This window comes from Strix uralensis, unplaced genomic scaffold, assembly GCF_047716275.1.
Source record: "Strix uralensis isolate ZFMK-TIS-50842 unplaced genomic scaffold, bStrUra1 scaffold_258, whole genome shotgun sequence".
Classification (NCBI taxonomy): Eukaryota; Metazoa; Chordata; class Aves; order Strigiformes; family Strigidae; genus Strix; species Strix uralensis.
In genome coordinates, this window is record NW_027436856.1 from 6,936 (window position 1) to 26,306 (window position 19,371).

A 19,371-nucleotide genomic window follows, 5' to 3' on the forward strand; every position below is an offset into this window, starting at 1 on the left:
CTGCCCATGGCGGGGGGTCCCTTACCCGCGCCCCGCCGGGCGGGGGTCCGGGTCCGGGGGGGTCCCGGCCCATTGTTCGCCGCTCCCCGCGCCCCCCCCCGCCCCCCCCCCCGGCCCCGCCGCCCCCCGCCCGCCCCCCCCGCCCCCCCCGCCCCCCCCCCCGCCCCCCGCCGCCCCGCCACCGCCCCCATCCATCACCCGCTGACAGCTCCGGCGGCGGCGAATTAGCACCTAAATCGAATATTGATCAGCGCGGCGGCCGCTCCGCTCCGCTGACCCCCCCCCGCCCCGCCCCCCCCCCCCGCACCGGCACCGGCACCGGGACCCCCCCCCCCCCGCACCGCCACCGGGACCCCCCCCACGCCCGGCAATAGGAGCCCCCCCCCCCCGAACCCCCACCGGGGTGACACACACACACCCCCCCCCCATCACCGGGACCCCCCCCCACCACCGGGATCCTCCCCCCATCACCGGGACACCCCCCCCGCTACCGGACCCCCCCGCCGAGATACCCCCCATTACCGCAACCCCCCGCCACCGAACCCCCCATTTCCCTCCGCTGGCGCACACGGGGGGGCTCCCCCATCCCCAGGGGGGTGTCTCGGTCCCGGCAGCTTTGGGGGGGGGACACCACACCCCCCAGGACGCGTGTGGGGCCCCCCCCATCCCCCATCGCCCCCCCCCCCCCCGCTCCCGGCGGCGCCGTAAAGAATCACCGCTGAGCAATTAAGGAGGGAGCGGGGCGTGTCCAGACCCCCCCCCACAGACAGACAGACAGACAGAGCCCCCCCCCCGACAGACAGAGCCCCCCCAGACCCCCCCCAGACACACAGACAGAGCCCCCCCCCCCGACAGACAGAGCCCCCCAGACCCCCCCCCAGACACACAGACAGAGCCCCCCCCCCCCCCCGACAGACAGAGCCCCCCCAGACCACCCCCCCCCCCGACAGACAGACCCCTCCCAAGGCCAAGGGGGGTCCCGGGGGTCGGGGGGGGGCGGAGGGGGGGGGTCGGTCCTCCCTCATTAACCCCCGCGGTGCGGAACAGTGTCACCGCCGCCCGTGTGTGTGTGTGTGTCCCCCGGTGCTGTCCCCGCGTCCCGTGCCCCGGGCTCTGTCCCTGTCCCCATGTCTGTCCCCTCGGCATGGCCCCTGTCCCCTGCCCTCGTGTCCTGTCCCCATCCCTGTCCCCATCCCCGTCCCCATGTCCTGTCCCCTGTCCCCATCCATGTCCCCTGTCCCTGTCCCCTGTCCCCTGTCCCCATGTCCTCTGTCCTGTCCCCATCCCCATGTCCTTGTCCCCATCCCCTGTCCCCTTATCTGTCCCCATGTCTGTCCCCTTGCCATGTCCCCTGGGCCCTCTCCCCATCCCTGTCCCCTGTCCCCATCCGTGTCCCCCATCCCTGTCCCCATCCATGTCCCCATGTCCTGTGTCCTGTCCCCATCCCCTGTCCCTGTCTCCTCACCGGTGTCCTGTTCCCTCTCCCCGTCCTGTCCCCAACGCTCTGTCCCCTTGCCATGTCCCCTGGCCCTCTCCCTGTCCCCATCCGTGTCCCCATGTCCTGTGTCCTGTCCCCTCATCGTGTCCCTGTCCCCATCCCCAGCCCCCCTGCTCTGCCCCAGCCCCACTCCACATCCCTGCCGCAGCCGGGACCCCGTGGGGACCCTGTGGGGACCCTGTGATGACCCCTGGGGACCCTGCGAGGCCCTGTGGGGTCCCCGTAAGGACCCGTGAGGACCCGGCGGGACCCAGTGGGACTCTGTGGGGACCCGTGAGGCCCCGTGGGGACCCCGGTAGGACTCTGTGGGGACCCGTGGAGACCCGTGAGGCCCCGTGGGGACCCGTGGGGACCCTGTAAGGACCCGGCAGGACTCCGTGGGGACCCGTGGGGACCCGTGAGGCCCCGTGGGCCCCGTGGGGACCCTGTAAGGACCCGGCAGGACTCCGTGGGGACCCGTGGGGACCCCCGCGGGCCCAGCCCGTCCCGGCGGGGCGCGGCGGGCGCTGGCGGGCCGACAGCTTGAGCGATGGGCGGCATTAACCAGTTAATCCGCCTGATTGAATGTTTGCTTCCTCCAAATTGAAACATTAAACAACGCGGGGCCGGGCCGGGCGGCGACAAATCACTCATGAAAGATTCATTTTCTCCCGAATAATGCGGCTCATGAGCTCGGAATATACAAATAGGCGGCGGCGGAAACTGCCCCGTCCCGCCGGACCCCCCCGGCCTGTCCCGCCGCGGGGCACCGGGGGGGGGTCGTGTGGGGTGGAGAGACGGGATGCGGGAGGGTGTGGGATGTGGGGTAATGCAGGATAATGCGGGATGTGGGACGCTGAGGGATGCGGGATAACGCGGGATGTGGGATGTGGGATACAGGATGCGGGATGCTGAGGGATGCGGGATAACGCGGGATGTGGGATGCTGAGGGATGCGGGATAATGCGGGATGTGGGATACAGGATGCGGGATGCTGAGGGATGCGGGATAACGCGGGATGTGGGATGTGGGATACAGGATGCGGGATGCTGAGGGATGCAGGATAACGCGGGATGTGGGATGCTGAGGGATGCGGGATAACGCGGGATGTGGGATGTGGGATACAGGATGCGGGATGCTGAGGGATGCGGGATAACGCGGGATGTGGGATGCTGAGGGATGCGGGATAACGCGGGATGCAGGATGATGCAGGATGTGGGATGCTGAGGGATGCGGGATGATGCGGGATGTGGGATGTGGGATACAGGATGTGGGATGCTGAGGGATGAGGGATGCTGCAGGATGCTGAGGGATGCAGGATAACGTGGGATGTGGGATGTGGGATGCTGCGGGATGCTGCAGGATGCAGGATAACGCGGGATGTGGGGTACAGGATGTAGGACGCTGAGGGATGCAGGATAAAAGATGCAGGATGTGGGATACAGGATGCAGGATGCTGCGGGATGCTGCGGGATGCGGGAGGATGCGGGATGTGGGATGCTGTGGGATGAGGGACGATGCAGGGTGAGGGATGCTGAGGGATGAGGGAAGCTGTGGGATGACGGATACAGGATGCAGGATGCTGTGGGATGCGGGATGATGCGGGATGAGGGATGCTGTGGGATGCTGAGGGATGCGGGATGCCAAGGGATGCTGCAGGGTGTGGGATGCAGGATGCAGGGTGCAGGATGCTGAGGGATGATGTGGGATGCGGGATGCTGCGGGACACGGGATGCTGCAGGATGCCAGGGGGTGCTCTGGGATGCAGGATGCTGCAGGATGTGGGATGAGGGGTGCGGGACATGGGATGCTGAGGGATGTGGGATGCTGAGGGACGCAGGATGCTGAGGGATGTGGGATATGGGATGCTGAGGGATGCTCTGGGATGCGGGATGCGGGATGCAGGATGCGGGATGCTGCAGGATGCTGAGGGATGCAGGATGCTGAGGGACGCGGGATGCTGAGGGACGCAGGATGCTGAGGGATGTGGGATATGGGATGCTGAGGGATGCTGTGGGATGCGGGATGCAGGATGCGGGATGCTGCAGGATGCTGAGGGATGCAGGATGCTGAGGGACGCGGGATGCTGAGGGATGCAGGATGCTGAGGGGATGTGGGATATGGGATGCTGAGGGATGCTGTGGGATGCGGGATGCAGGATGCGGGATGCAGGATGCAGGATGCTGAGGGACGATGTTGGATCCTGGGATGCTGCGGGATGCGGGAGGGCGTCCCGGGATGGGGGGAGCAGCCGGACGCTCGCCGTCCCCCCGGGCACTGAGGACAGGTCTGGGCATCCCCCTCCCCCCTCTAAGCCCCCCCCGCCCCCCGGCCGGGGCTGCCGCAGGGGTCACCCCCTTCCCTCTGTCCGTCCCGGGGGGGGGACGTGTCACGCGCGGGGGTGACGGGTGTGCGAATTCCCACGGGTGACAGTGGCCTGGGGACACCGCGGGGCTCCAGCCGCTCCCCCCCGCCTCCGTCCGTCCGGCCTGGTGCTGCCTGTCCCTCCCTGCACCCCCCGGCCTCCCGCCCCTCCGTCCGTCCGTCCGTCCGTCCGTCCGTCCCCCTCTCCGACCCCCGTTATTCCCATCTGCACCCCCGGACTCTCGGCAGCCCGATGTCACCCCGAGTGTCCCCGTCACCCCCCAATCCCTGTGTCCCCCCCTTATCCCCCCACCCCCCCTAATCCCTCCGTCACCCCTTGTCCCCCCATCACCCCATTTTTCGTGAACCACCCCCCATCCCTCTGCCGCCCCCTTACCCCCGTGTCACCCCTTGATGCCTCCGCCATCCCCCCCCCGCCACCCCCCACCCCTCCGTCCCCCCAAATCCCTTCATCACCCCGAACCCCCCCTGCCCCGTATCACCCCTCCATCCCCCCATCACCCCCGATCCCTCCGCCACCCCTTTATCCCCCCCCATCCCTCCGTCCCCCAGCCCGCTGTCCGTCCACCACCCCACTGTCCGTCCATCCCGATGTCCGTCCGTCTGCCCCCCCACTCCCCCCCCCGCCCTCCCCTCCCCCGTCCCTCTCTCCTTTGTCTCTCCCTCTCTCCCGCTCTCAAGTGTTTTCAATTTTATTCTGAGTGGAATTAACTACCCCTGATGTCAAATTGCCGCCGCAATCGATAATAATATCTTTACAAAAGAGGATATTCTTCTCTCTGCGAACGGCCCCTGAAAAATGGAAAATTTAGTCGAAATTGATTCATTACTTGACACTTTATAGGACGGGCCTGCTATTGATCGGGGGCTGTCATGTCCTATCTGCCGTAATCGAAGCTGAGCCGCGCTGTCGATGGGGGTATTTTTCATAATTCCAGGAGACCAGACAGATACGAAAACACACGCGGCTCCCGCCCGACCCCCCCGCGCCGCCCCCGGACCCCCGCGCGCGGACCACCGACCGGCCGCGGGGAGGGGGGCGGCGGGGGGGACCCCTGAGAGCAAACGGGGGGGACCCCCTGGCGAGGTGGGGTCAGGGAGAGCAGGGGGACACAGAGCCCAGTGGGGGGGGGGCCCGGTGCGGCTGGGGGCGAGGGGGGGGGTGTCCCCCGAGCTGGAATTGGGGAGGTCGCCTCGGCGATCTGGGAGCGGGGAGGTGCCCCCCCGACCCGAAATGGGGGGACCCCCCTGCCTGGATGAATCGGGGGTGAGATGGGCATCCCCCCGACCCGAAATGGGGGGGCCCCCTGGCGAGGCTGTGGTCAGGGAGGGGGGGTCCCCCAGAGCTCGAATGGGGGGGACACCCCCTCAACGAGTCTGGAGCGGGAAGGGGCCCCCCCACCCCCAAAATGGGGGGAAACCCTGTTGGGGCCGGGGGGGGGGGAGGTCCCCCATGGGCAGAATTAGGGGGGTCCCTCTGGTGAGATTGGGGCGGGGGGGGGTCCCCAGGGCCAGAAGGGGGGGGACCCCTGGTGAGCATGAGGCTCGGGATGGGAGGGGTCCTCCAGACCCAAAACGGGGGGGTCCCCCCCCGCTTTCTGAATGTGGGGTGTAAAAGGCCTCCCCCGGACCCCAAACATGGGGGGACACCCCCCTCCTGCGACCGGGGTGGGCGGGGGTCCCCCAGACCCCAATGGGGACCTGCCAAGTCCGGGGTGACAAACGCCCCCCCCAAATCGTGGGGACCCCCCCAGCCAGACCCGGGCTCTGGGGGTGGGAAGCGCCCCTCCCCAGCCCCATACACGTGGGGTGCCCCACGCGTGTGCCCCCCTCCACCCCCCAGCCCACCCGCCCGCCCCTTCATTTAACCGCCGCTAACGAGGGCCCGCGACAGCCCGCGACACGTGTGCACACGTGGCGGGGAGGGGGCACAGGCGTGCGTGAGGCCTGCCGGCACACGTGACCCCTCCTCGCGTGTGCACGCTCGTCGCGTGTGCGAGGCCGCGCATGTGTCACGGCACACGCGTGTGTGTCATCACGGCACACGCATGTGTCCTCATGGCACATGTGCGCCGCGGCCTCCGTCTCATCCGGGCACACGCGGCCCAGACCCTGGGTGGCACCTGCCCGGCGCCTCCTCGCACTCGCAGGCGTTTGCACACGCGTGTGCTGCACATGCCACCACACCCGGCCCTCGTGCCGCCCTCACGCGTGTCTCCGCACACGCGTGTGCCTGGGGAAGGCCTTGGCGCCCGGGGCAGGCGTGATCGCCCCTCGCACGCCCCTCGCACGCCCCTCGCACGCCCCTCGCGCCCCTCGGCGTCCCGGGGGCCCGGGGGTCCCGGGGTGCCGCCGCTGCCTCCCGCCCCCCCGATCGAAGCCCATTTCGGGCCGCGCCGCGACATCTGTTTTCAAATTTGATCAGCGATGAACTTTATTTTCCGAGTTTGAGGAAAATTATCTCCATCGATCCGCCGGCCCCGCTCGGCCGCTACTTAAACCCCGCGCAGCCGCCGCCGCCCGCGCCCCTTCCCGCAGCCTCCGCGTCCCGCGTCCCTCTGTCCCCACATCCCTCCGTCCCTCCGTCCCTCTGTCCCCGTGTCCCTCCGTCCCTCCGTCCCTCCGTCCCTCTGTCCCTCTGTCCCTCTGTCCCCGTGTCCCTCTGTCCCTCTGTCCCTCCGTCCCTCTGTCCCCGTGTCCCTCCGTCCCTCCGTCCCTCCGTCCCTCTGTCCCTCTGTCCCTCCGTCCCTCTGTCCCTCTGTCCCTCCGTCCCTCCATCCCTCTGTCCCTCCATCCCTCTGTCCCTCCGTCCCTCTGTCCCTCCGTCCCTCCGTCCCCGTGTCCCTCCGTCTCTCCGTCCCTCTGTCCCTCCGTCCCGCATCCCTCCTCCATCCCCTTCTCCGCTCCCTCCATCCTCCGCCCCACTCCCCGCGTCCCTCCTCCGCCCCGATCCCTCCATCCCTCCTTCATCCCTCCCTCCTCCTCCTCCTCCCCTGCCCCGTCCCTCTCTCCTCCCCTCTCCCCTGCCCCGCTCCCTCCTTCCCTCCCTCCCGGCTCCCACCTGCCCGCTCCGATCCCTCCTTCCCTCTCTCCTCCTCCGTCCCCGTGTCCCTCCGTCCCTCCGTCCCTCTCCCCCGGACCCTGCCCCGCTCCCGCCGCCCCCGCACCCCCCGGTCCCGCTCCCCGCACCCCGCTTCGTCCCTACCCGGACCCTCCGTCCCGCCGATCCCGCTCCCGACCTCCATCCACCCTCCCGGCTCCGGCCCCGCTCCCCGCACCCCGGTGCTCCATCCCCGCACCCCCGTGCTCCATCCCCGCACCCCCGGTGCTCCATCCCCGCACCCCCCTGCTCCATCCCCGCAGCCCCGCTCGCTCTATCCCGCTCGCTCCGACCTCGCCTCCCGCATCCCCGGTTCTCCCCGATCCCGCTCCCTCCATCCCGGTTCCCGCATCCCCGCCGCTCCATCCCCGCCGCTCCCGCTCGCTCCATCCCGCTCGCTCCATCCCGCTCGCTCCGACCCCGCTCCCCGCACCCCCGGGGCTCCATCCCCGCTCCCCCGCACCCCCCCGCTCCATCCCCGCTCCCCGCTGTCCCGCTCCCCGCGCCCCGGTTCCTCCGTCCCGGCGCCCCGCTCCCCGCTGTCCCCGTCCCCGCTCCCCCCCCGCCCCGCTCCCTTCCGCGGCTCCCGCCGGGATGCGACGGACCCTCTAGGGAGCTGCGCCCCCCCCGCCGCCGGCTCCGACGACCCCGGCCCGATGCGGGGCCGCCCCGCGGTGAGTTGCGAAGTTTCCCGACGGCCGCGGCTCGGCCGGTCCCGCGTCCCCGCGCCCATCGCCGCGGCCTCGGGGCGGCTCCGAACGGGTCCCCCCCGCCCCCCCCCCGGGCCCCCCCGGCCCCCGGCCCCGGCCCCGGCCCCGGCCCCGGCCAGGATCGAAGTTTCTGGCAACAAAGGGAAATAGCGAATCGATCGGCGCCGGAGATTAAGAGACAAGTGCGAGAATCCATCAGCGCCCGCGGCCGCCCGCAGCCCCCAGAGCCCCTATAGCTCCTATAGCCCCCGGCACCTATAGCCCCTATAGCCCCCGGCACCTATAGCCCCTATAGCCCCTATAGCCCCTACAACCCCTATAGCCCCTATAGCCCCTGGCACCTATAGCCCCTATAGCCTCCGGCCGCTATAGCCCCTATAGCCTCCAGCCCCAGAGCCCCTATAGCCCACAGAGCCCCTATAGCCCCTATAGACCCCATATCCCCCATAGATACCATAGCCCCCGGCTGCTATAGCCCCTATACACCCTATAGCCCTTATAGCCCCCATATCCCCTATAGACAACATAGCCCCCGGCTGCTATAGCCCCTATAGCCCCTATACACCCTATAGCCCTTATAGCCCCCATATCCCCTATAGACAACATAGCCCCCGGCTGCTATAGCCCCTATAGCCCCTATAGCCCCTATACACTCTATAGCCCTTAGAGCCCCCATATCCCCTATAGACAACATAGCCCCCGGCTGCTATAGCCCCTATAGCCCCTATAGCCTCCGGCCCCTATAGCCCCCATATCCCCTATAAACCCCATAGCCCCCGGCCCCTATAGCCCCCATAACCCCCGGCCCCAGAGCCCCTATACACCCCCCGACCCCACAGACCCTATAGATCTCCCCAACCCCATAGACCCCCCCCTCCATCGGCCCCATAGACCTCTACAGAACCCATAGACCCCCCATACACCCCCCGACCCCATATACACTTATAGATCCTATAGATGCCCCAACCCCGTAGACCCCACAGTGTCCCCCCCACCCCCCCCAGACCCTATAGACCCCCCCAGACCCCCCCAACCCCATTAGGCTCCATAGGGACCCCAGACCACATAGAGCGCACAGACCCTATAGACGCCTACAGACCCCATAGCCCCCCACCCCCATAGCCCCCCACCCCTATACCCCCCCACCCCATAGCCCCCCGCCCTATAGGGCTGCACAATGCGGCGCAGGGCGCGACGCGTGACCGGGGTGCAGAGCGGGGTGGGGGGGGGCTCAGAGCTGCCGCGTGCGGGGACACACGCGTGTGCACACACACACACACACACACACCCCCGGCGAGCGTGCGACGCGTGTGCCGCCGGGTCTGCGCCCCCCCAGTGCCACCAGTGCCGCGGACTGGGGAGGGAAGGGGGGGGTGCTGGGAGCGGCTGGGCCTCCTCATCGACCCGAAATAAGCTGGTTTGAGCCCAAAATGCTGGGGGGGCTGCGGCAGGCGGGGGGACCCCGACTGGGGGGGGGGGGGCTGGTGCTGGGCGAGCTCACGCGTGCGATCGCACACGTCTCCCCGCATGCCAGCACAGGCGCGCACACGCGTGTTGCATGCCAGGCACGTGTGCTCTGCGTGCCCTTCACGTGTGCTCTGCACGCCTGTATACGTGTGCTCTGCGTGCCCTCGTGTGTGTGCTCTGTGTGCCCTTCACGTGTGCACTGCGTGCCCTTCACGTGTGCTCTGCACGCCTGTACACGTGTGCTCTGCGTGCCCTCGTGTGTGTGCTCTGTGTGCCCTTCACATGTGCACTGCGTGCCCTTCACGTGTGCTCTGCACGCCTGTACACGTGTGCTCTGCGTGCCCTCGTGTGTGTGCTCTGTGTGCCCTTCACATGTGCGCTGTGTGCCCTTCACGTGTGCTCTGCACACCCTTCATGTGTGCGCTGCACACCTGTACACGTGTGCTCTGCGTGCTCTTGTGTGTGTGCTCTGCACACCTGCACACATGTGCTCTGTGTGCCCTTCATGTGTGCTCTACATGCCTGTACACATGTGCTCTGCGCACCCTCAGGCCTGTGCTCTGCTCGCCCTCACAAGCGTGCTGCTCACGTTCACGCCCGTGTGTTCCGCACGCCTGTACACGTGTGCTGCTCATGTTCACACCCGTGTGCTCTTCACGCCTGTACACGTGTGCTCCGCACGTTCACGCCCATGTGCTCCGCACGCCTGTACACGTGTGCTGCTCACGTTCACGCCCGTGTGCTCCGCACGCCTGCACACGTGTGCTGCTCACGTTCACACCCGTGTGCTCCGCACGCCTGCACACGTGTGCTGCTCACGTTCACGCCCGTGTGCTCCGCACGCCTGCACACGTGTGCTGCTCACGTTCACGCCCGTGTGCTCTGCACACCTGTACACGTGTGCTCCGCACGTTCACGCCCATGTGCTCCTCACACTCTTCCTCCCGTGCTTTGCACGCCCGCTCCGCGTGCCCCACACGTGTGCCAGGCACCCCCCGTGGGCACCCCCCGCACACGCGTGTGCACCCCGCGGTGGCGGTGGGGGGACACCCGGGGCCGCCCCACACGTGTGGGGCCGCGGGGCCGGGGCCGGCCCCGATCGATGGCGCGAGAGTCGCGTCTTGTCACAATAATTTATTGCCGCCATCGCGCCTGATCGATGCCGGAATTAGCGCCCGGCTCGCGGCGCTCCCCGCCCCCCCCCGCCACTGCCGCCCCCCCCCGGGCCCCCCCCGGCACCGCCGGGACCCCCCAGCGCCCCCCACCCCCCGCCGGGACCCCCCCAGCGCCCCCCAGTGCCCCCAAACCGGTGCCCCCTCGCCCCCGCCTCGGCTTTACACCACCGTTACACCACCGCCTTGGCCCCGCACCCCCTTCGCTTTGCCCCACTGCCGCGGCTTTGCCCCCGCGCTCCGGCTTTACACCGGCATCCTGCTTTTGTGCCGGCGTCTCGGCTTTACACCAGCGTCTTGGTTTTACACCAGCGTCTCGGCTTTACACCAGCGTCTTGGTTTTATGCTGGTGTCTCGGCTTTACACCAGTGTTTCGACTTTACAGCAGCATCTTGGCTTTACACCGGTGTCTTGGGTTTACACCAGTGTCTTGGCTTTATGCCGGTGTCTTGGTTTTACATCAGTGTTTTGGCTTTACACCAGTGTCTCGGCTTTACACCAGCATCTTGGCTTTACACCAGTGTCTTGGCTTTACACCGGCATCTTGGCTTTATGCCGGCATCTTGCTTTTGTGCCAGCATCTTGGCGTTACACCAGCGTCTTGGCTTTACACCAGTGTTTTGGCTTTACACCGGTGTCTTGGCCTTCGGTTTTTCACCACCACCACTGCGGCTTTGCACCAGGGCTTTGGCGTGACGCCGGCGCCTCGGCCTTGCACCGGCATCTCGCTTTGGCACCGGCGTCTCGGCTTTACACCAGTGTCTTGGCTTTACACCGGTGTTTCTGCCACATGCCGCCGCCATGCCCTTTTTTTTGCACCCGCATCTCGGCTTTGGCTTCGTGCCGCCGCAGCTTTACACCACTTTCCCCCTCCCCACCCTTGGCCCCTGCCGGCACCGAGCGGAGGGTCCCGGGGGGGTCACAGGCGCCGCCCCCCCCCGCGGCCGCACACGCGGTAAATAAGAGTGTGGTGTCAGGGCCAAAGTGGCTCCAAATGAAGAAAAATGGGGCCAGGGCCGCGGGGGGGCGGGAGGGGCCATATGGATCCCATATGGGGATGGGGTGGGGGGGGTGAGGGGCCGTATGGATCCCATATGGGGAGGGGGGGGTGTATGGATCCCATATGGGGATGGGGGGGGCGAGGGGCCGTATGGATCCCACATGGGGATGGGGAGGGGTGAGGGGCCGTATGGATCCCATACGGGGATGGGGAGCGGGGGCTCAAGGGTCGGTGTGGCCGCGTGTCGCACACGCGTGTGCAAGGGGCTGCCCCCGCCCTCATTAACGTTAATTAGCGCGTGAACGGCCTCCGGGGTGGGGGGGAGGTCTCGTGAAATGGGGGGCAGCGCTGCCCCCCCCATGGGGCCCCCCTTGCACACGCGTGTGCAACACACACACACACACACACACGCGCGCGCCGCGCGTTCAGGCTTCGCCCGCCGCATTAATCACCCGGTAATGACTAATTACGGCGGCCCCGCCCCCCCGCTCCCCCCCCCCGCTCCCCCCCTCCCCCCGCTCTCCCCCCCCCTCTCCCGGGACCCGCCGAGCACAAACACCCCCCGGACTCGCGGGGCCGGATCCGCCCGGCGGCGGCGGCGCTTTGATGTGGCGGCCCCGGGACCCCCCCCCCGCCCCCCCCCCGCCCCTCCCCCCCCATAGGGACCCGCTGCTGGGGCCGTATGGACCCCCCCGTCCCCTATACATGGTCCGTATGGATACGCTGCTGCTGCTGCTGCCCGCACCCCCCACGCATGGGCCATACGGGCCCCCCATCCCCTACGCACGATCTATATGGACCCCCCCATCCCCTATGCATGGGCCATATGGACCCCCCAATCCCCTATGCATGATCTATATGGTTCCCCCATCCCCTATGCATGAATCTTATGGACCCCCATCCCCTTATGGACCCCCATCCCCTATGCACGATCTATATGGACCCCCCCATCCCCTATGCATGGTCCTTATGGACCCCCATCCCCTATGCATCGGCCATATGGTCCCCCCGTCCCCTATGCATGGTCCATACAGTCCGTATGGACACACAGCCATGGCTCTGCATCCCCTATGCATGGTACGTATGGACACGCCGCTGTCACCACCCCTGTCCCCTATACACGGTCTGTATGGCCACGCTGCTGTCACCGTCACCTTCCCCTATGCACGGTACGTATGGACACACTCCAGCCACCATCCCCATCCCCTACGCACGGTCCATACAGACACGTCGGCTCTATAGGGTCCCTGCCAGAGGATGCTGCAGCCGAGCCGTGGGTGCATCCCGCAGTATAGAGGCGCCTACAGGGTGCATACGTTACCTCTGCAGGAAAACGTGGGGCCGGGGCCGTGGCAGCCTGCACGTGTGTATATAGGGGCAGGATATTCCCTATAGGACTGGGGTTACGGCCATACCCACACTTACATGGTCTATACGGAGGCGTCTCCTACAGACCCGACGTACAGCGGCCGCTCTGCCCCGCAGCCGCCTATAGCTGAATTGTGTAGGGGACGCATGGGTCTGCCGGCTCTGCGGAAACACCTATAGGTGCTTTACACAAACACTGAGTATAGGGGGCTGCGCTCTCCCGCCTCGGCGTGTTTGCGTGGCATGTATAGACACCGTGCTTGCGCTGCCCTTGGGACGTTACCCCTCTGCCAGTAGCTATAGGGTACGGCCCCTATAGCCATTGGTGTTGATGCTGTTTATTCAGTGCTGGCAGAGGCACTACGGAGAGTCAGTGCCCCTATAGAGGGATGTATAGCTGCTGCGGGAAGCTGCCTTCATCCTCCCCTTGAAAACGTCTCTCTATAGGTGTGCTTCCTCTATAGGCGGATGCTGCTCCTATACGGGTATCTATATGGAGCGTGTGATAATACCCGGCGTATACAGGCTGCTCGTCCTTTCCACTATAGATTCCCCTATAGACCCCTCACGCTGGTGCCACTGTGTCCCTACAGAGCTCCGGCTGTATGGGCTCACCTGGCAGGGCCGTATAGGGCTATAGGGTGCAGCTGCGTATAGGGGGGTGTACACGGCCGTATAGCGGGGCTGCGTGTCTGTATACAGCGGGGCCGTATGACCTCTATATGTGGGGTGCGTATCTGTATATAGGGGACTGTGTGTCTGTCTGTAGGGGGCTGTATGTCTCTATATAGGGGGCTGTATGACCTCTATACGTGAGGTGCGTATCTGTATATAGGGGACTGTGTGTCTGTCTATAGGGGGCTGTGTGTGTATCTACCTATAGGGGGCTGTACACCTCTATACGGTGCGGTGTGTGTCTGTGTATAGGGGGGCTCCGTTCATGTATGCTGGAGGGGGGCTGCAGAGCTCTATAGGGATGCTGTAGGGGTGCTATAGGGTGCTATAGGGTGCTATAGGGTGCTGTAGGGTGCTGTAGGGGTGCTATAGGGGGCCGGGTGCTCTCGCGGCTCAGAGCTTTGCCCGGCGCCGGACACACGTGGGGACCCCCCCTCCCCCCATTCCCCCCTACCCCCCCCCTCGCCCCCCATTCCCCCCCCCGCCCCCCATTCCCCCCCACCCCCCCACCCCCCCGTTTTCCTGCCGGGGCGGCGGATCAAAGCGGCCCCATTGATCCCCGCATCGATCCGGCCGGGCCGGGGGGGCCGGGGGGGGCCGGGGGGGGCCGGGGGGGGCCGGGCCGCGCTCCCATCGCCGCGGGTCATGAAACAACGAGCCCAGGCGGGCCGCGGCCGGGCGCTAATTGGGGCCATGAATAATGCAGGGACGGGGGGCGGGGGGCGGGGAGTGGGAGGGTATAGGGGGTGTGGGTGCGGGGGGGGACGTATAGGGGGTGTGGGTGCAGGGGGGAGTGTATAGGGGGTGTGGGTGCAGGGGGTGAGGGTATGGGGTGTGGGTGTACATATAGCAGCGCATGTAAAGGGTCTGAGGGTATAGGGGCTGTACGTGCCGGGGGTGAGGGTATAGGGGGTGTAGGTGTAGGGGTGAGGGTATAGGGGATGTACGTGCAGGATCTGAGGGTATAGGGGGCGTAGGTGTAGGGGTGAGGGTATAGGGGATGTACGTGCAGGGGGTGAGGGTATAGGGGATGTACGTGCAGGGGTGGGGGTATAGGGGATGTACATGCAGGGGTGAGGGTATAGAGGATGTACATGCAGGGAACTGCGTGTCTGGGGACGTATGTGAAGGGTCTGAGAGTATAGGGGATGTATGTGCAGGATCTGAGGGTACAGGGGGTGTAGGTGCAGGGGGTGAGGGTATAGGGGATGTACGTGCAGGGGGTGAGGGTATAGGGGATGTACATGCAGGGGTGAGGGTATAGGGGATGTACATGCAGGGAACTGCGTGTCTGGGGACGTATGTGAAGGGTCTGAGAGTATAGGGGATGTATGTGCAGGATCTGAGGGTACAGGGGGTGTAGGTGCAGGGGGTGAGGGTATAGGGGATGTACGTGCAGGGGTGAGGGTATAGGGGTGCACAGGAAGGAGCTGCGTGTATGGGGGGGTGATCTGAGTGTGTAGGGGCTGAGTGTGTGGGGGTGTACGTGAGGGATCTGAGTGTCTGGGGTGTCCATAAGGGATCTGGGTGTATCGGGGTGTCCATAAGGGATCTGAGTGTATAGGGGTGTCCATAAGGGATCTGGGTGTATAGGGGTGTCCATAAGGGATCTGAGTGTCTGGGGGTGTCCATAAGGGATCCGTGTGTCTGGGGGTGTCCGTGTCGGGGTGTGCGCGCCGCAGGGGCTGTGCGGGGGGGGCCGTCGGTGTGTGCACGGGGTGTGCGCACAGCGCGTACGCAGCGTGTGTAGGGGACGCGTCTGCAGGGACAAGGGGTGCGCGTGACCGCACATGCAGGGGAGCTCTGCCGAGCGTACACAGTGCGTGTACAAGGTGCGTGTACAAGGGGCGTGTGCAAGGTGCGTGTACAAGGTGTGTGTGTAAGGCGCGTGCCGCGTGTGTAGGGGTGTAGGTGGCGAGTCTCAGGGTGTGTGCAAGGGCCGCCCGTGTGCACCGGGGTGTGCGCTGGGTGTGGGTGTAAGGAAAAGGGGGTGTGTAAGGGGGGTGTGCATGCGGGCGTGAGGGTATAAGGGGTGTATGTGTGTAGGAGAGGTGTGTAAGGGAGGGGTGTATGTGTACAAGGGAGGTGTGTGTAAGGGAAGCGTGTACAAGGGACCTATGTGTGTAAAGGTGGGGTGTACGTGTGTAAGAGTGGTGCACATATGTGTAAGGGAGGTGTCCAAGCGTGTGAGGGGAGGTGCGTGTGCCGGGGGGGTGTACAAGTGCCTAAAGGAATTGTGTGTGTGTGTGTAAGGGGCATGTACATGTGTAAGGGGCACATGCACATGTGTAAGGGGCATGTACACATGTGAGGGACATTACGCGTGTGTAAGGGACACGTACATGTGTGTAAGGGGCACGTACATGTGTGTAAGGGACACGTACAGGTGTGTAAGGGTGCGTGTGTGTAGGGGATTGTGTGGATAAAGGACGTGTGTAGGGGCTGGGCGTGCGAGGGGTGTGGGGTAAAGGATGTTTATGTAAAGTGTGTTTGTATAAAGGATGTGTGTGTAGGGGGTGGGGGGGTAGGGGTGTGTGTGTAGGGGGGTGTAGGGGTGTTTGTGTAGGGGGGGGTGTGGGGGGTGTGCGTGGGGGATGTGTGTGTAAAGGCTGTGTGTGTGTGGGGGGTGTGTGTACAGGGGCTGTTTGTATAGGGGATGTGCGGGGTGTCGGGGCGGGGGGCGGCGGGGGCAGGTGCCGGCAGCGGGCGGGTGCCCGCCGGCCGCAATTCCCAGCGCTGCTCGTTAGCGCGGGGCCGCGGGAGCCGCCGCCGAGTTGAAAGCGCCGAAACCCGAATCAAAACTAACAAGGAAACGAGCCGCTGCCGGGGGGCACGGGGGGGGGGGAAGGGGGGGGCGGGGGGGGGGCTGGGGAGGGGCTGGGATCCTCCCCGGGCCCCAAACCCTCCCCTGCGCCCCGTCCCCGCACCCCCAAATCCTCCTCGCACCCCCCAAATCCCCCCCCACCATAACTCCCCCCCACGCCCCTAAATCCCCCCCACGTGCTATTCCTGCACCCTCTTCCTGGACGCCCACCTCTGCACCCCCAAATCCACCCCCATCCCCGCTCCCCCCACGCCCCCCCGGCAAGGCTGCGCCCCCAAACCCTCCCATCGCCCCCCCGCAGGTGTGACCCCCCCGCCATGGACTGCAGCTGCGTCTCCGACCTGCTCCTCACCTCCCCGGTGCCGGCCCTCTGGACCCCAGGTACCCCCCGGCGCCACGGACACACGGATGCGGGGACAGACACCCCCGGGGACGCCGCTGCGCCCCCGTGACCCCCCCGCGGCACCAGCCCCCCCCTCCCCGGACAGAGGACGGGCCCCCCGCGCGGGGAGTGGGGACACACATGATGCTGTCCCGGGCACCCCCTCGTCTGGGGCACCCCATTGTCACCAGCACCCACAGGGACACCCCCCGGGCCCCCCACTGTCACCAGCATCCACGGGGACGGCGTCCCCAGCCCCCCCAGTGTCACCAGCACCCACGGGGACACCCCCCTGGGCCCCCCGCTGTCACCAGCACCCACGGGGACGCCGTCCCCGGCCCCCCAGTGTCACCAGCACCCCCGGGGACGCCCCCCGGGCCCCCCGCTGTCACCGGGACACGTGGCAATGTCATCCCAGGCCCCTCGGTGTCACCCGGCATCCACGGGTGCGCAGTCCCTGGCACTCGGCTGAACACCGGGGACGCTCCGCGGTGCCCCCCGTCGCGCACCCCCCCCCCACGGCCCGTGTCCGTCCCCCCCGTCAGGCTTCGCCTTCCCGGACTGGGCCTACAAGCCGGAGTCGAGCCCGGGCTCGCGGCAGATCCAGCTCTGGCACTTCATCCTGGAGCTGCTGCGGCAGGAGCAGTACCGGGAGGTGATCGCCTGGCAGGGCGACTACGGCGAGTTCGTCATCAAGGACCCCGACGAGGTGGCCCGGCTCTGGGGCGTCCGCAAGTGCAAACCCCACATGAACTACGACAAGCTCAGCCGCGCCCTCAGGTGAGACGGAGCCCGCGCGGGGACCCTGAGCCCACCTGGGGAGCCCCAAAACACCCCGGGGAGCCCCAAATCCACCCCAGGGAGCCCCAAAACACCCCGGGGAGCCCCAAACCCACCCCAGGGAGCCCCAAATCCCCATCTTGGGACCCCCAAACCCTCCCCGGGACTCCCAAACCCAAACCACCCCCCCGGGGAGTTCCAACCCCCCTGGAACTCCCCAAACCCCCCCCGAGGAGCCCCGTGCTGGTGAGGAGGGCGGCAGAGCTGGGGGGACTGGGGGTGCTGGGGATACTGGGGGGGACTGGGGGGACTGGGGGTGCTGGGGATACTGGGGGGACTGGGGATACTGGGGAGACTGGGGGTGCTGGGGGCGCTGGAGGTGTGAGGGGCACTGGGGGCACTGGGTGTACTGGAGGTGCAGAGGGTACTACGGATGCTGGGAGCAGTGGGGTGTCCCAGTGGGCAGTGGGGGGTCCCGGGGGGGGTCCCCGCCCCACCGCCGCCCCCCCAGCCCTCCCCCCCCCCAGGTACTACTACAACAAGCGGATCCTGCACAAGACCAAGGGCAAACGCTTCACCTACAAGTTCAACTTCAGCAAGGTGGTGCTGGTCAACTACCCGCTGCTGGAGGTGGCCGGGGGGGCCCCGCTCCTGCTGGCCCCCGGGCCCTTCCCGGGGGGGGGGCACGGCCCCGACTGCGCCCCGCTCACCCCCGAGGTACGGGGCGACACCGGGGGATGGGGGGGGTGTCCCATGGGAGCCCCCCCGCTCCCCGCTCACACCCCCCTGACTCCGCAGACGCTGCAGTCGCTGTTCTGCGGCCCGCGCCCCGCCGACCCCCCCGGGCGGGCCCCCCCGTTCGAGCGGCAGCCGGAGGCCGAGAAGCTGCGGCTGGAGGCGGCTGCGCCCTTCCTGGGCTCCGGTGAGCGGCGGGGGGGCAGGGGGTGCGATGGGGGGGCGGTGGGTGCGATGGGGGGGGGGGCGGTGGGTACCATGGGGGGGCGGCGGGTGCGATGGGGGGGCGGTGGAGGTGGGGGGGGGGCGGTTTGGGGGGGTGATGGGGGCCCGGCGGAGGTGTGGGGGGGCGGTTCGGGGGGGGGCGGTTCGGGGGGGTGCGGGGCCCGCCCTGACGCCCCCCCCGCAGGTCTCTCGGGCTACTCGAAGGCGCCGGCGCTGCTGGGGGGCTACGGGCGGGGCCCGGTGCCCGAGTACCCCTGGGGCTGGGGGCCCTACGTGCCCGGGGCGCTGCCGCTGGCCAAGCTGCCGGCCGCGCTCTACCCGCCGCCCTTCTACCCGCCGCTGCCGCCGCCGCCGCCGCCGGGGCCGGGGCCGCTGCCGGGGCCGGTGCCGCCGCCGGGGCCGGGGCCGCTGCCGGGGCGGCCGCTGGAGCCGGGCTCGGACTCGGAGCTGGAGGTGACGGACGGCGGCGGCGGCAGCTCGGGGGACGAGGCCGGCAGCCCCCCCCCGGGCCCCCCCCGCGCGCAGCTGAGCGACGCCGACACCCCAAAAAAAAAAAAAAAAAAAAGCCGGGGGTGTTGGGGGGGGGCGGGTCCAGGCACGGGCCCCCCCGAGACGTCCGGCCCCGCCAGCCGGGCCCTGGCCCCCCCCGCGCCCCACGGGGGACACTCCCTCCCCCCCCGGGGACAGAGCTGGGGGGCTCCGGCTCCCCCCCCCTTTTTTTTACCCCCCCCCCACCTGCCACTGGAAGTGCAATATCGTCTGTGCCCCCCGTGCCCCCCGCTTGTGCGTCGTTGTGATGGAGGAACGAGCCCCCCCGCGCCCCCCCACTGTAAATACACCCCCCGTGCCCCCCCCGCGCCCGCCCCCCCTGTAAATACACCCCCCCGTGCCCCCCCCAGCGTGTGTACGAGGCGGCCCCCCTGCCGCCCCCCCGGCGGCTGCTCAAGCAATAAAGTCACCTCGCTCGGCCTGGCCTCTGCCTCGGGGGGGGGCATGGGGGGGCCCAGGCGGTGGGGGGGGCTCAAGTGGCGGGGGGGCCCTGCTCCCCCCCCCCCCCCCCCCCCCCCCAAAA

At 67.7% G+C, this 19,371-nt stretch overlaps 1 protein-coding gene across 1 annotated transcript; it reads left to right on the plus strand.

Annotated features, from left to right (window-relative positions):
- The first annotated feature begins 7,542 nt into the window (after window positions 1-7,542).
- Window positions 7,543-19,252, plus strand: ERFL (ETS repressor factor like). Its single transcript, XM_074857685.1, has 8 exons — window positions 7,543-7,635; window positions 16,479-16,558; window positions 17,105-17,339; window positions 17,867-18,056; window positions 18,138-18,261; window positions 18,484-18,788; window positions 19,048-19,128; window positions 19,199-19,252. The coding sequence occupies exons 2-8, from the start codon at window positions 16,495-16,497 to the stop codon at window positions 19,250-19,252; spliced, it is 1,053 nt and encodes a 350-aa protein (XP_074713786.1). The 5' UTR covers window positions 7,543-7,635; window positions 16,479-16,494.
- The last annotated feature ends 119 nt before the right edge of the window (window positions 19,253-19,371 follow it).